Genomic DNA, 13,648 nt, shown 5'->3' on the forward strand with positions numbered 1-13,648 from the left:
CTCCTCCCAGGGCGATTGCCCGATCAAGCTCATATTTGGGGAAAATCATCTACACAAACGGGGCATCAAAAGTTATCCATATTTTGATTTTAAGTGGTACGGTCTCTGTGCCGTGGAGCTGCAAATATACTGTCACAAATGGGAAAAACGCCAAATCCTTGAAATGTTCACATTTACGCTTCACACTTTAACAAACTCCTCCTAGTGCGTTTGGCCCACCGATCTCAAAATCGGTGTACCTCCTCTATACAAGTGGGGCATCAAAAGTTATTCAAATTTTATGGATAACATTTACGGTCTCTGTGCAGCTGAGCCGCAAACTTTTCGCAGAATTTGGACTATTTGGCCTTCAGAGTGGCCTATAAACAAGAGTTTTTCCAAATGACATGACATTTTGCACACAATTCTCATTTGCCATTCCCAAAATAAAAGTATGGGAGCCAAAGTCATATTTGGTAAAGCGTAGCCGTAGCGATGACAGAAACATCCCATGTTATCCCTATGGGGAAACCGCAAAATCTCTAAAATGACCACATTTTTACACTTCACACTTTAACAAACTCCTCCTAGGGCGATTATCCGATCAAGTTCATATTTGGGGAGAATCATCTACACAAGCGGGGCATCAAAAGTTATCCATATTTTTATTCCAAGTGTCACGGTCTCTGTGCGCTGGAGCTGCACATTTGACCGATATTTGTCTTCATTTGCACTGGTTAAGCACAGCATTGTACATGTCCAATGTGTCACTGTCTTAGTTCTTAGACAATTGCGTTAGCGCCAACTCTGTAAAATGCAGAGAGCAGAGTCGGAAGGCCGGCGGCCCGCGAGGGCCGTTGGATGCCGCTTGCGGCTTTAATTTTTCTTGTTCTTCATCGCTTTTAACTCTAATTTGACCCCCTGAACATGCTCAAAAACTCACCAAACTTTGCCCAAAATTCAGAATCGGCGAAAAATTTAATTTTTTCTGGGCCATTTTTTTTTTCGGTAAAAAATGGCGCGACAGCGCCACCGACAAAAGTCAAAATACATTGCGCCTATGGGAGACGCCCCGAGGTCAACTTTGACGTAAAGCTACGAAATTCGGGACACGCATTCCTCTCGTGAGGACAAACAAAAAAAATCATTGTGGCCACGCCCCCAGACTTACCCTATGGCCGCCATCTTCCTTTGAAAATGAAAACACGCTGTGTTAGCCATTTTGTTCACGTCAAACTTTGACGAACTCCTCCTAGGGCGTTTTGCCCACCAACTTCAAAATCAGCGTACGTCCTCTGGACAAGTGGGGCATCTAAAGTTATCCAATTTTTTGAGATACCTTTTACGGTCTGTGTGCGGCGCAGCCGCAAAGTTGGACAACTTATTTTGGAATATTGCAGATCTAAAAATTGCTCCCATTTGATCAAAACCAGTCCGATTAGGACCAAATTTGAATCAGTTGTTAAACTTTCTAGTTTGGACCAGTTTAGGCTGACAAAATTGAAATGGGCGCGATAGCGCCCCCTACAGAGTGACCTTTAAATTAACATTGAAGGTCAAAAATTTGTTTTACCAAAATTTTCTAAACTTTACCCAAATTTCTATTTTGGCGTCCCGATCAAAAAAGCCAATCAGACAAATGCCTTAATTTTTACGGCGTAGTCGTAGCGATGACATAAATCTCCCATGTTATCCCTATGGGAAAACCGCTAAATCTCTCGAATATCCACATTTTTCTGTTTCAAACTTTGACAAACTCCTCCTAGTGCGTTTTGCCCACCGACCTCAAAATCGGTGTACGTCCTCTAGACAAGTGGGGCATCTAAAGTTATCAAAATTTTAAGGATAGCTTTTAAGGTCTCTGTGCGACGGAGCCTCAAACGTTTCCCAGAATTCTGACTATTTGGCCTTCAGAGTGGCCTATAAACAATAGAGTTTTTCCAAATGACATGATATTTTGCACAAAATTCTAATTTGCCATCCTGATCATAAAAGTATGAGAGACAAAGTCATATTTTGTACGGCGTAACCGTAGCCATGACAGAAATATCCCATGTTATCCTTATGGGAAAATCGCGAAATCCCTCAAATCACCACATTCTTACGCTTCACACTTTAACAAACTCCTCCTAGGGCGATTGTCCGATCAAACTCATATTTAGGGAAAATCATCTATACAAGCGGGGCATCAAAAGCTATCCATATTTTTATTCTAAGTGCTACGGTCTCTGTGTGGCGGACCCGCAAATATATGTCAGAAATGGGAAAACAGCGAAATCTCTAAAATGACCACATTTTTACGCTTCACACTTTAACAATCTCCTCCTAGGGCGATTGCCCGATCAAGCTCATATTTGGGGGAAATCATCTACACAAAGGAAGCATCAAAAGTTAGTCATATTTTGATTCTAAGTGCTACGGTCTCTGTGCCGTGGAGCTGCAAATATACTGTCACAAATGGGAAAAACGCTAAATCTATGAAATGTTCAAATTTATGCTTCACACTTTAACAAACTCCTCCGTGGGCAATAGCTCGATCAAGCTTTACTTTGGGAAATATCATCTACACAAGCGGGGCATCAAAAGTTATCCATATTTATATTCTAAGTGCTACGGTCTCTGTGCGGCGGCGCAGCAAATTTGACTGACACTTGTGTTGATTTGCACTGGATTGGCCATGTCCAATGTGTCTCCGTCTGTCAAGTTCTTTTTTAATTCAACACACAATAAGGGCGCCATCTTTATCAAGTCGAAAGCGCAGAGTCGGAAGGCCGGCGGCCCGCGAGGGCCGTTGGATGCCGCTTGCGGCTTTAATTCTTTCTTCTTCTTCTCGGGACCAACCCCCCTATTTTTCACCCAGTGAACATTGACGAAAAGTCACAAAAATTTGCACACCTCTAAAAATCGTGCCTCTCTACATTCTGGCTATTTCCCTTTTCTAAAATAAAAAAAAATTGGCGCGTCAGCGCCCCCAAATGTACCAAAAATGCATTGAGAGATGGGAACTGACCCAAAAAAAATTTGATCGTAGAATCATGAAATTTGGCGCAGAGGTCGATGGTGACAAGAGAAGTAAAAAATATTATTACGGCAACGTCGTCCGCCCAACCAAATGTCGGCCATATTGCTTCAAAAATGGCTAAACATGACTTCGGAGTTTTTCCAAACGTCGTACTTTTACAAACTCCTCCCAGGGCGTTGGCCCTAAAAAGCTGAAATTTGGTGAAAATGCTACTGAGGAGTGGGACATCAAAAGTTATCCAAATTACATTGATACCTCTCACGGCCTCTGTGCGGCGAAGCCGCAAACTGTAGCAAGAATTTCAGAAATCTCCCAAATTTAACATTTCTGCCGTTTGCGCAGATAAAGTCCGAATTGCGTCAAATTAGAATCAGTTGTTAAACTCTTTGCCCTAAACCTACTTGAAGTGAAATAAATTAATTTGGAGCCACAGCGCCCCCTACAGATTTTATATGGAGGTTAAATATTTAGTTTTGCGAAATTATATGAAATTTGACACACAATTCAATTTTGGCCTCATCAAAAAAGTCAATGAGACCCATGTCATAATTGTTATGGCTTTGCCGTAACGATGACCGAAACCTTCCATGTTATTCCAATGGGGAAATCGCCAGAACATGTTTACACTTTAGACTTTCACAAACTCCTCTTAGGGCGTCAGCCCTATTAACCTGAAATTTGGTGAGACTCATCTTCAGGGGTGGACCATCAAAAGTTATCCACATTTTTATTCAAAGAGTCACGGTGTCTGTGCGGCAAAGCCGCACATTTTGCCAAGAATTAAAAATAAAATTGCTTTTTGATGGTAAAACAAAGGGGAGAGGATGTGACAGCGTCACAGATTCAGCAGTAGGCGTAATAAAAGGACAATTGGGGCGCATTAGCGCCCCCTCCTCTTGCGGCGTGGCGGCGGCGTGACGAGGGCCGATCATTGCCGCTTGCGGCTATATTTATTATTATTATTATTATTATATTATTATGTTGACTTTATATATGTGATAGAGTTTATTCTTAAACTAAGAATCAAAATACTTTTACAACTTTTTTCATTTACAGCTCAGAAAGCTGAAACTGAGCAGGACTTGACATTCTGTATCTCATGCAAACTAACCTTAACCCAAAGTCAAATCAGTTCAAGACCGTTTCTAAAAATGACTTGCAAAGCTGGACGTGAGGACGGCCCCTCTGACTTCATGTACACAAAAAAGAACAGCCATATTTGTTTTGACACTTGTGCCTTTCTCTGATTGGCTAATGCACCTGTCAATCACGCCCAGCGGAACTTTGAAAGATGAAAACCAGACTGCTATCCATCTGTATACTGTGGACTTTAAAGGATTTTTTTTTACAATTTATTCATTCAAACGTCACTGTCTTGTAATGTTCATGAAATTCAAACTGAAAGTCACAGTTATTTGTTTTTGATAAGAAAAGGTTGAATCAAAATGCAAATTGTGATTGATCAATACACAAAGAATTATATAGATATTGCGATACATGTTGTTGCCTTGTAACGGCCAAACACAGCACATACTTTAAAGCGTTATGGGGCAGTATTTGTGTGTCCGTGTCTTCTGTACCTCGGAGTTGAAGCGGATCTGGCAGACGTTGCAGGAGATGATCGGTCGTTTGGTTTTGAGCAGCGGTGGTCCGAACGTGTGCGTCATCACGGCCTTCTGCACCGGGTCCATCTGAGGAGAGACATCCAGCATTCAGGAACAGGAGCAGCTTTAGGAACGTGCTTCTTTTAAAGGTTCTCATGACAACTCCACACAGTCTGTACTTGCGCTCGTGAAGTTCACCCCACAGATTTTTTTCATTTGTCGATCGGAAATGTCGATCCAATATTGAAACATTTCCCGATATTTAGCACCAATAATTGTTCATATCTATCCTGTTTCTGTTTCTTTTTGCCCGTGTGCCATGCCAATGAAGCCGTAGAATGCTGTCCACACGAACGAATCACAGCAAATTATATCAGAGAAAAGGTCATCTGTGTTTACAAAAATGAAAAGTGAATCTATGAACTATATTATACTATACAGACTCTAAAACACATACGGAAAGACATTTTTATTACAAAGACTGTAGCATTATCAAATCAAAATGCACTTGATTTGTAAATATTCTCTATTTAGAATCTTTCAATCATCAGATTTCAACATTTATTAGATTGATAATGCATTTAAAAGGTCTCGATGTACAATAGAAATAATCTTTTGACTAGTCGACCTCTAAAATAATAGTGGCAGCCTTAATCATGAAGTTTAATAATCTGTATCGGTGGAAATAAAATCGTGCCTCGTTGCCCTCGGTCCAGCCACATGCAGCAGCTGTGGTTTCAGAAGTAGAGTATGTGGAGTTAATGAATAATGCACGAAATTGTAAAAGGTTCAAGTTAAGCTTATTTTTACACATGCATGAAACAGTTCTCCAGCAGACTGAGGGGCGTGCGGCGATGGGCGCTTGAGCTGCAGCTGTGCTCTTGGGCTCGGTTCAAATGGTTTGTTTCATGCTGTGCTCGTGATTACAGGCTTCATAGATCCACTGATGTGTTCTGGTCCGAGGGTTAAACAGGCTTTGCACTCAACAACCTGCTGTGTGCGACAAAACTGAAGGTCATTGTCAGACAGTCAAGGTCACTACCCCAACACACATGTTTAAATATGGTCTTTCTGCAATTAGATCTTATCAACGCTGTGCCTCATTGTCAGGCTTTTGCAAACTTGAAAGTGCGTGAACAATTTATTAATCATTTATATACATATACTTTTAATTGTACATGCTAGGGAAGGTCCAATATGAATTTCTATTTTCAGCCAACACCAATATCGGATCTTTGTCTTGCTCCAATATTTTCTGATACCAATATTTCAGTTAAAATAACAATCACAAAAGATCACTTTGAGTAATTGTGTGTAAACGTTCAGCCAAGTTTCATCTGTACTCAAAGACAAATCTTAGGCACTGCCAAAAGCGCCAAATATAAACTATTTTTCCCCCGATAATGGATGATATCAGTGCTGTTTATGCTTCGGATCAGCACTTCTGTTGTTTTGACACTTTCGGTTGAGCAATGGAAAAGTCTTGCCGCAAAATATTTGCCGCATGGATCTGAGATGCGGGATCACACTGACCAAAGAGATTTTAGCACGGAGCACCATCTGCGCTTTGGCTGCTTTTACCATTATGCGCCCCAGCAGACATTAAAACGGGACACGGGACGTAAACAATCGGGGCTGTCCCAGGTAAATCGGGACGTCTGGTCATAGCTATGCGGGATGCACACGGCGGCATTTGAAGGATTTGAGGACGAGGAATGAACTGAAAAAGTGAGTGTATTGTGTTGTATTTTACGTGTTGCAACTGAACGAGGCTGGGAGTTGTTGTGGATATGCTAACGTGTCTTTTAGCGGTAGCAGAGTGTGTTCTGTGTTTGTATTTTACGTGTTTACAAGTGATCTTGACTGGGAATTGATTTGGATATGTTAACGTGTCTGTTAGCGATAGCATAGTGTGTTTTGATGTTGAACAATGTTGATCTGAATGAGTTGAACGCGTTTAATAAAGCTCAACTGACTCTGACTTGTCTGTTTTGTTTATCTTATGCGCTTTATAGTACGGTGCGCTTTATGTATGGACCAGTACACATGGTACACAAATAGCTGATGGTGCGCTTAATAATCCGGTGCACCTTTTCGTGCGCAAAATACGGTAGTACTTTTTCCCCATTGAAATAAGAATAAGATAAGAATAAGATAATCCTTTATTGTCCACACACAGGGAAATTTCATTGATACAACGCAGGTAGATACAGAGGAAAAAGACAGATAACAGATTATAGGAAGTTTAAAAAACACTATTATTAGAAGAACTCTTATAAACAAAAACTCCTATAGACAAAACCTCCCATTTCCCAACAAAGGATGGAGGGGAAAAATTAGGATCTCCGTCGGGATAACGTGACAATCTCCGGGTAAGACGATGGTTTCCCCCTCAGTTTCATGAGTTCCTCCTTTGGAACAGGAAGCATAGTTCCTGAACTGGGGTGACGGTCTCGCCACAACCGCATGTTCCTTTGTGCACCAGCGCCGTTCTGTACGGCGACGGTGGCCGGGATGCGCGGTGGGGCCGGGTGGGCTTTATTCTTTAGACTTTATTCTTTAAATTCTTTTGACTTTATTCTTTAGACTTTATTCTTTCTGCCACAACTAGGGTATTTTTGATCCCCTCAATATCAATGAAAGGTCGCAGGTCACCGAGGCTCTCTCTCTTTCTCCCTGCTCAGGTCTGTGTTCAGCACAATCTTGCAATTTGTCAGGACAAACTACTATTTGAATCGCAAACTATGCAATCATCAACGGTGAATTACCGCAAAACGCAGCAGAAAACATACACGGGTGGGAAGGGGGTCGTGCGGGAAGCAGCTAGCGCAGCTTTAATGTAATTTGTTGTCAATTAAATCTGACTTTTTATCTTAAGTAGTACCACCAGTACTACTTACACACATGTAGTCCTCTTACACACATGTTGTACTTTTATACAAGAACGCAGACACTAGCAATGGCTTCAGCCATTGCATATTATCTAGTTCTTGTTAATTATTATTTTTAAGGATCAGGGCCTCCTCTGGCTTTTTGGGACACTTAGAGCCGTCTGCCGCATGTGTGTTGAAGAGAACAACAAAGCAGCATGGTTCCGAGAAGGTGTTTTCAGGAGCAGATTTAGAGATCTGCTGACTTGTGCTTTCGTTAGAAATGGCAATTTTGCCATTGCCTGAATGCGGGCCGAAGTTTCTGACAAAGGGGCCCACACTACCCCCATGGGGGAGGGGCACCTAGAGGTCACAGACCAGGAGTTCTGGGGGTCGAAAGTCCAGCAAGACAACAGAGTGAGAGGGGTTTTAAGTGGGAGGGACCTGAAGACTGCAAGCAAACATACTAATTTGGAAATGTTTTACTTAAACTAGCACAACGACATATGTGACCATAACAAGATATTACAACATTGTCAATAAATTCATCATGAGCAGGTAATGATGATTGACAATGTAGTCAATAAATACATATAGCCATAACGTTTATGGCCATATTTGCCATAAACGTTAAATGTGTAACGTTTATGGCAAATATGGCATAAACGTTACACATTTACAGCTCTTAAGGCATCTGTTTAACAAACATGGTTTAGTTACAAATTTAGATCACATAGTGGAACATGGAGTCAGTTTGAATGTGGAATATAGAAATTTAAGAACTTGGTAGAGAAACAGCTTGTCCCGAGGAGGGAGAACATATAGATTTTGGCAGCAGTGCTGAGGGTCTTAAAGGCGAGTGTTGCTGTCTCATGGTTCACATTCCATCAGGACCTTTTCTTCTGCAACAGCAACGTGGATATCACCTCTGTTTTGAATTATGAAAAGATCTTTTGAGACGTACAAGAACTACAACTGCAGTAACTGATGTACATTTGAGTTAAACCTAAAATTGCCTCAGAGCTGTTTATGTCGCGAGACCTTGACTTAATCTCGAACGGTAAATAATTTAAGTTGTTTTTTAAGGTCTTTTGCAAAGCAAAAAGTTGGAGCTTGTGGTGGATTTCACATGACATCCCATAAAATCTATTATTGTACAGTTTTGGAAAGAGACAAAAATTAAAGAGGTTGTAGCTTAGAGACAATAGGCAGCTAATTAAGCCACGGATTCTGTAATAATAACGATCTCAAGTATAGCGCCAATCCCCAAATAAATCAGCTGAATTTGGTTTGGCCTATGAACTGATTTAATAATAGCAATTGAATAGCCCAGAAAATTAACTCATATGCTCCACTCATACAAAGCTGTTCTGTAGTTACTTTAAGGAAATAAATAATAGAAATGTTTCATTACAGCGACTAAAGTCATTACATAAGGTTCGTTTTGTTTCAAGGAAATACATGCTATTTTCTGTCAAGCTCTAGTTTAGATTGATATTGGCTATTGACGTACCCTTAAATGAGGACTATTATGCAAAAAACATTTTTAACAATGTTTCCTGATCTTTAGTTTCCTCAACGTTGCATTGTGATTGATTCCTGCAGGTTTGAGTTCATCCTGTTTTGTCCTGCAACTGAAGCTCCAGTGCTCTGAAACCTGTTTTCACCCACCCCCTATCCCCACCCACATCCCTGGGTATCCCATGAGACCCTGGGTGATACAAGTAGAGCTCTTGAATGTCACGTTGCCACTTTTATGAAATTAAAACATGTAAATGAAAATGTGCAGTTTGTTACAGTCAAGATTCTCTGAAGAGGACCTGTTTCTATTGTTAAGCTGTTTTAGATCAACATTGTTGTTTAAATATAACAAAATGTGAATTGAGGATCTACGTATGTTACAGTTCATTACTAAGTACCTGTAAAAAGCACAATGTCTCTCCTTTAAAGCCAAAGTCTTGACATTGGAACCCAAAAAGCTGAATTGGTGCATCTTTGTGTTTGTGGAGGCAATCTCTAACAAACAATGATCAGGGGAAATGTTTGTGTATTTTCTGCTTCAATAACCGTGTCTCACTAAGCCCTTTATCTGAGATCGTGACAACGTAACATTCAGCAACATGAAAACACTAAATTTGACCGTGTTTAGTTGGTTTTCTTAAGCTTTGCCGCAGCTTCAGCCGTGCCTGAGGTTCATGTGTTTTTACAGTGTGTTCCTGCGGCCGTCCTGGTGTGTCGCCGCGTTGACCTTCACGTGAAACCCAATCTGGAAATGAGAGGAGCTGAAAGTGCTGACGCGGGGGACGCAGTGTGGGCCTATAGCATCGATTAGCTGTAAGTCATTTTATTGCAGTAAAACACTCGCCCGGCATTGGCTCAATTACCACCGCGAAGAAAGAGTCAACAGCCGTCAGCCTATTATTTTAGACAAACTGTGAAGACGACGGCGTGGAAGATGGGTTTGTGCATGCGCTGCGAGCAAAATAGCAAATTATGAGGGATATTTGAAAATATGATATTATATAACATCTGTATAATTCCTTCAAATGGTGCAATTGCAGGGTTAGATTGTGCTCGTGTGATGTCAAGATGTTCTTCAGCGCTAATAGGAGCTTTAAAACATTGAAGTTCCTGAGGGAAAAGTGAAGTGTAATGTGATTTCAATGGAGAAACTGGGATTGACCACAGAATATGACAAAACAAGGTGTTTTTTCACGATTGGTGATATCAGAGCCTGGTCTAAAGACAGTTACAGTTGTATTTTGCATAATTTGTTTATTTTATTTGAGATTGTGACAGAGACTGAGAGTATAAATACACACAAAAATGTTGGTCCCACAATAGTTTTTAATTGTATCAACAGACACAACACAAATACTTTATGTGAAGCAGTTCAAATACAATTTTGAAGCTAGAAATGTGTATTTTTCCATCCGTCAGCTGAAAAGCAAATTAACATGTGCTGAAAATTATAATATGTTGCTTATGTTTGGTTATAGAGAGTTCAAACCATTAGTATTTTTAGATCTAATGTCAGTGAGAAGTCAGAAAATAAAGGAAGAAATCTTGACTATTACTATGTAAAGTTGCAGTTATTAACATTCTGTATCGTTTATGTTCAGGAAATTCAAATAGAAAACCAGTGTAATTTGTTTTTAATGAGATAAACTAAAATAGAGTTAAACTTACACAGGATTTTAGACTTCTTGGTCACAGTTACTCAGCAGTTTAACATTTATAAATTAGGTAGCACTTTCCATTATAGCACTGTAATAAGATGTTTCGACTCTCATCCAAGAGTCATTGTCAATAAAAGAATTTAGATCGAGAACTCCGAGTTCGGAGTTTTGGAGTTCTCGATCTAAATTCTTTTATTGACAATGACTCTTGGATGAGAGTCGAAACGTCTATTTTTTCTAACTGAGTCCAGATGACTACAACTGAAGCTTTTTCTACTATGGAACACGCCTGGACAAATGAGGGATTACACCAACACTGTAATAAGATGGTAACAAGATGGAAATGAAATGGTAATAAATAGCAAAAAAAAAAAAAAAGCAAGATCTTAGAGTGGAAGGAGTAGTGGGTGAGTGGAATAAAGTTGAGGTGTCGACTCACAGTGCTGAAGTTGTGGAAGAGGCCAATGGAGGCGGGATGAGGAGTCTCCAGGGGAAACTGAAGAAAGGGCTTCATATCCAGAGCTGGACTCAGGACGGCGGGGCTCCGGAGGAAGGCAGGGACCGGCCCAGGACGGTTCACTCCTCCTGCGTCAAAGACCAGATGTGAGGGGAAGGTTTAGTTTAAAACTAAAATAAGAACACGACAAACGAGTTGATATTTTTCTAATGATGACTTTGGTTTGGTTTGGTAAGATTGCCCCTGTGGTGAATATTGTTCACATCCTTGAAGTTGCAGTTTGTGAAGACATTTTGAAAAATAAAACCGAATCCCTCTTGCAACTTGCAAGCCATCAAAAATGTACATGTCTTAGTTCAGGTGTTCAGGTGAAAGTCAAATAAACCACAGAAGTGTAGAAATGACTTTATTTAATCCAACATGGCTGCGCCCTGTGTTTGGACATTCTTGCTTTTTATTATTTGAATCGTTAATGTTGTTAATGTTTATGAACTGTAATGTTCAGCTCAAAGTTTTTCCGACTTAACAACTGGAACACGAGAGAGAGAACGACCTCCAAGGACGACTGGAACACTGCATGACTCTCGCTTTCCTTTTCACTCACTATTGTTTGCCTCTCTCTCTCCCCCTCTCCCCCCAAACTCTCTCTCACCCTCTCTCTCTCACATCTCGCTCTCATTTTCTACCCCCCCTCTCTTTCTCTCTCTCTTTCTTCCCCCTCCCTCCCCCTCTCTCTTCCCCCTCCCTCCCCCTCTCTCTTCCCCCTCTCTCTCCCTCCCCCAACTCTCCCCCTTTCTCTTTCCCCCTCCCCCCCTCTCTCCCCCCTTCCCCCTCCCCCTCTTTCCCATCTCTCTTTCTCCCTATCCCCCCTCTCTCTCCCTCTCTCTCCCCCTTCCCTCATCCCTCTCTCCCCCCTCCCCCTCGCTTTCTCCCTTCCTCTCTTTCTCCCTCTCACCCCTCCCTTTCTCCCTCTCTCCCCCCTCTCTCCACCTCTCTTTCTCCCTCTCCCTCTCCCCCCTCCCTCTCTTTCTCCCTCTCTCCCCCTCTCTTTCTCCCTCTCTTTCTCCTTCTCTCCCCCTCTCTGATGGGCAGAGCAGTAAAGCAGCTTAAGTCTCACAGCTGGGGAGCAAAGATAGCGGACTGTCACTTATTCCATGCTTTTCTCACTCCGTCCTTAGTGTGCCAGCGCTTCTCACTTCTGCTACGTCTCTCCTACGCCTTCATTCTCCCAGTTTCTACAACACTTACAGTCATCAGATGTCTACAGCTAATTACTCTTAACAAATCCATATGTCAACGTTGTGTCTGAAAAGAGCCTGCAAAACCTAAAACATCAAATCAAACATCAGACACAGTTTAACTCAACCCATCATAAGTGTGTCAAGCGATAATGAAATAAATAAAAGATTGTCTGTATAATCTCTCAATATCCATATATATATATTTTGCTGTTGTGAGTCCACAAATATGTTGCCAGTTTAGCCAAAAATCTGACCAATACGTATTTTTTTGCTGCAGTTCCAATGGACCATGGATCATGATAGGTTTAAGCTCGCAATAGATCAGATATCTTAACAGATCCACAATGTGCTGCTGCTTTAACCGCTCAGCCGGACCACACGAAAAAACCTTTAAAACTGTTAAAAGACACAACACTTAGAAAACCCACTCCTCTGACACAATCTTACAACATTTATGTCAAAATTAATATTGCTGCGACGCTACAGAATCCCAGGGAAAGAAGAGGAGAGTGATGAATGAAGCAAACGCCATGAAGGAAACAAACTCGTGACAATAGCCTTTTGACACCGCCATCTGTCTCTCCGCTTCCATCTCCCCCATCTCCCCTTTCCCTCTGTGTAAATATATGCAAGTATTGCACAAAACGTGACTAATGTAAAATTTACCCCCATAAAGTGCAGAAATATAACTTGTTTGCAGATACCACGGCAGCAAGTTTTGGTTAATTTTCGAATCAGCTCATTTTAGAGTTGAACAATCATAAGTAGCATTTATCTGATGTTTTAAGTGCAGATCACACACACATTCAGTCTAAAAGTCTCAAATATCAGGTCTGTCTTGCATAAGTTGACCACATTTTTAAAATTAGAAACTGGGACATACTCGGGTTGGAATGGGGGGGTGATAATAAAATCGTAAATAGTGAGGGTAAAAAGGGACATTTTAATGCTCCCTGTAAATTCATGGCTCATTCACACCACTTTTATGGCTCACTTGTGCGTCCGTATATATTCTGAGTGCAATTTTAATGTTCTGGTTATTCTAAAGACGGATTTTATTTATTTTCTTGTTAAAGATACACCAATATATTCACTGTTGGCAGGTCTCAAAGGGCTCAAAAACTGGGACAATTGGGACAAATCAATGGCTTTGCATACATCTGCTGGGACATGGGACACAGGGCTCAAAACAGGGACTTTCCCGGGTAAAAGGGAACGTCTGGTCACCCTATGTCTTGCGCTTCATTGTTATTTAAGTTATAATTATCGAAAATGTGAAACGTGCTGTGGAAAGTG

The 13,648-nt window shown here is 41.1% G+C and overlaps 1 protein-coding gene across 1 annotated transcript in view; it reads right to left on the reverse strand.

Annotated features, from left to right (window-relative positions):
• The window catches only part of LOC140366086 (zinc finger protein 385A-like), a 60,619-nt gene that overhangs the window by 24,696 nt on the left and 22,275 nt on the right, over nucleotides 1–13,648 (reverse strand). The window contains exons 2-3 of the mRNA XM_072452759.1: nucleotides 11,094–11,239; nucleotides 4,582–4,692 (exon numbers count right to left, since the gene is read on the reverse strand). Coding sequence (XP_072308860.1) covers nucleotides 4,582–4,692; nucleotides 11,094–11,239 — 257 coding nt within the window. The remainder of the gene's footprint in view (nucleotides 1–4,581; nucleotides 4,693–11,093; nucleotides 11,240–13,648) is intronic.

The sequence above is a fragment of the Eucyclogobius newberryi genome, unplaced genomic scaffold (assembly GCF_026437365.1).
Source record: "Eucyclogobius newberryi isolate DKJ021-1_F unplaced genomic scaffold, fEucNew1.0.hap1 SCAF_19, whole genome shotgun sequence".
NCBI classification, from domain to species: Eukaryota; Metazoa; Chordata; class Actinopteri; order Gobiiformes; family Gobiidae; genus Eucyclogobius; species Eucyclogobius newberryi.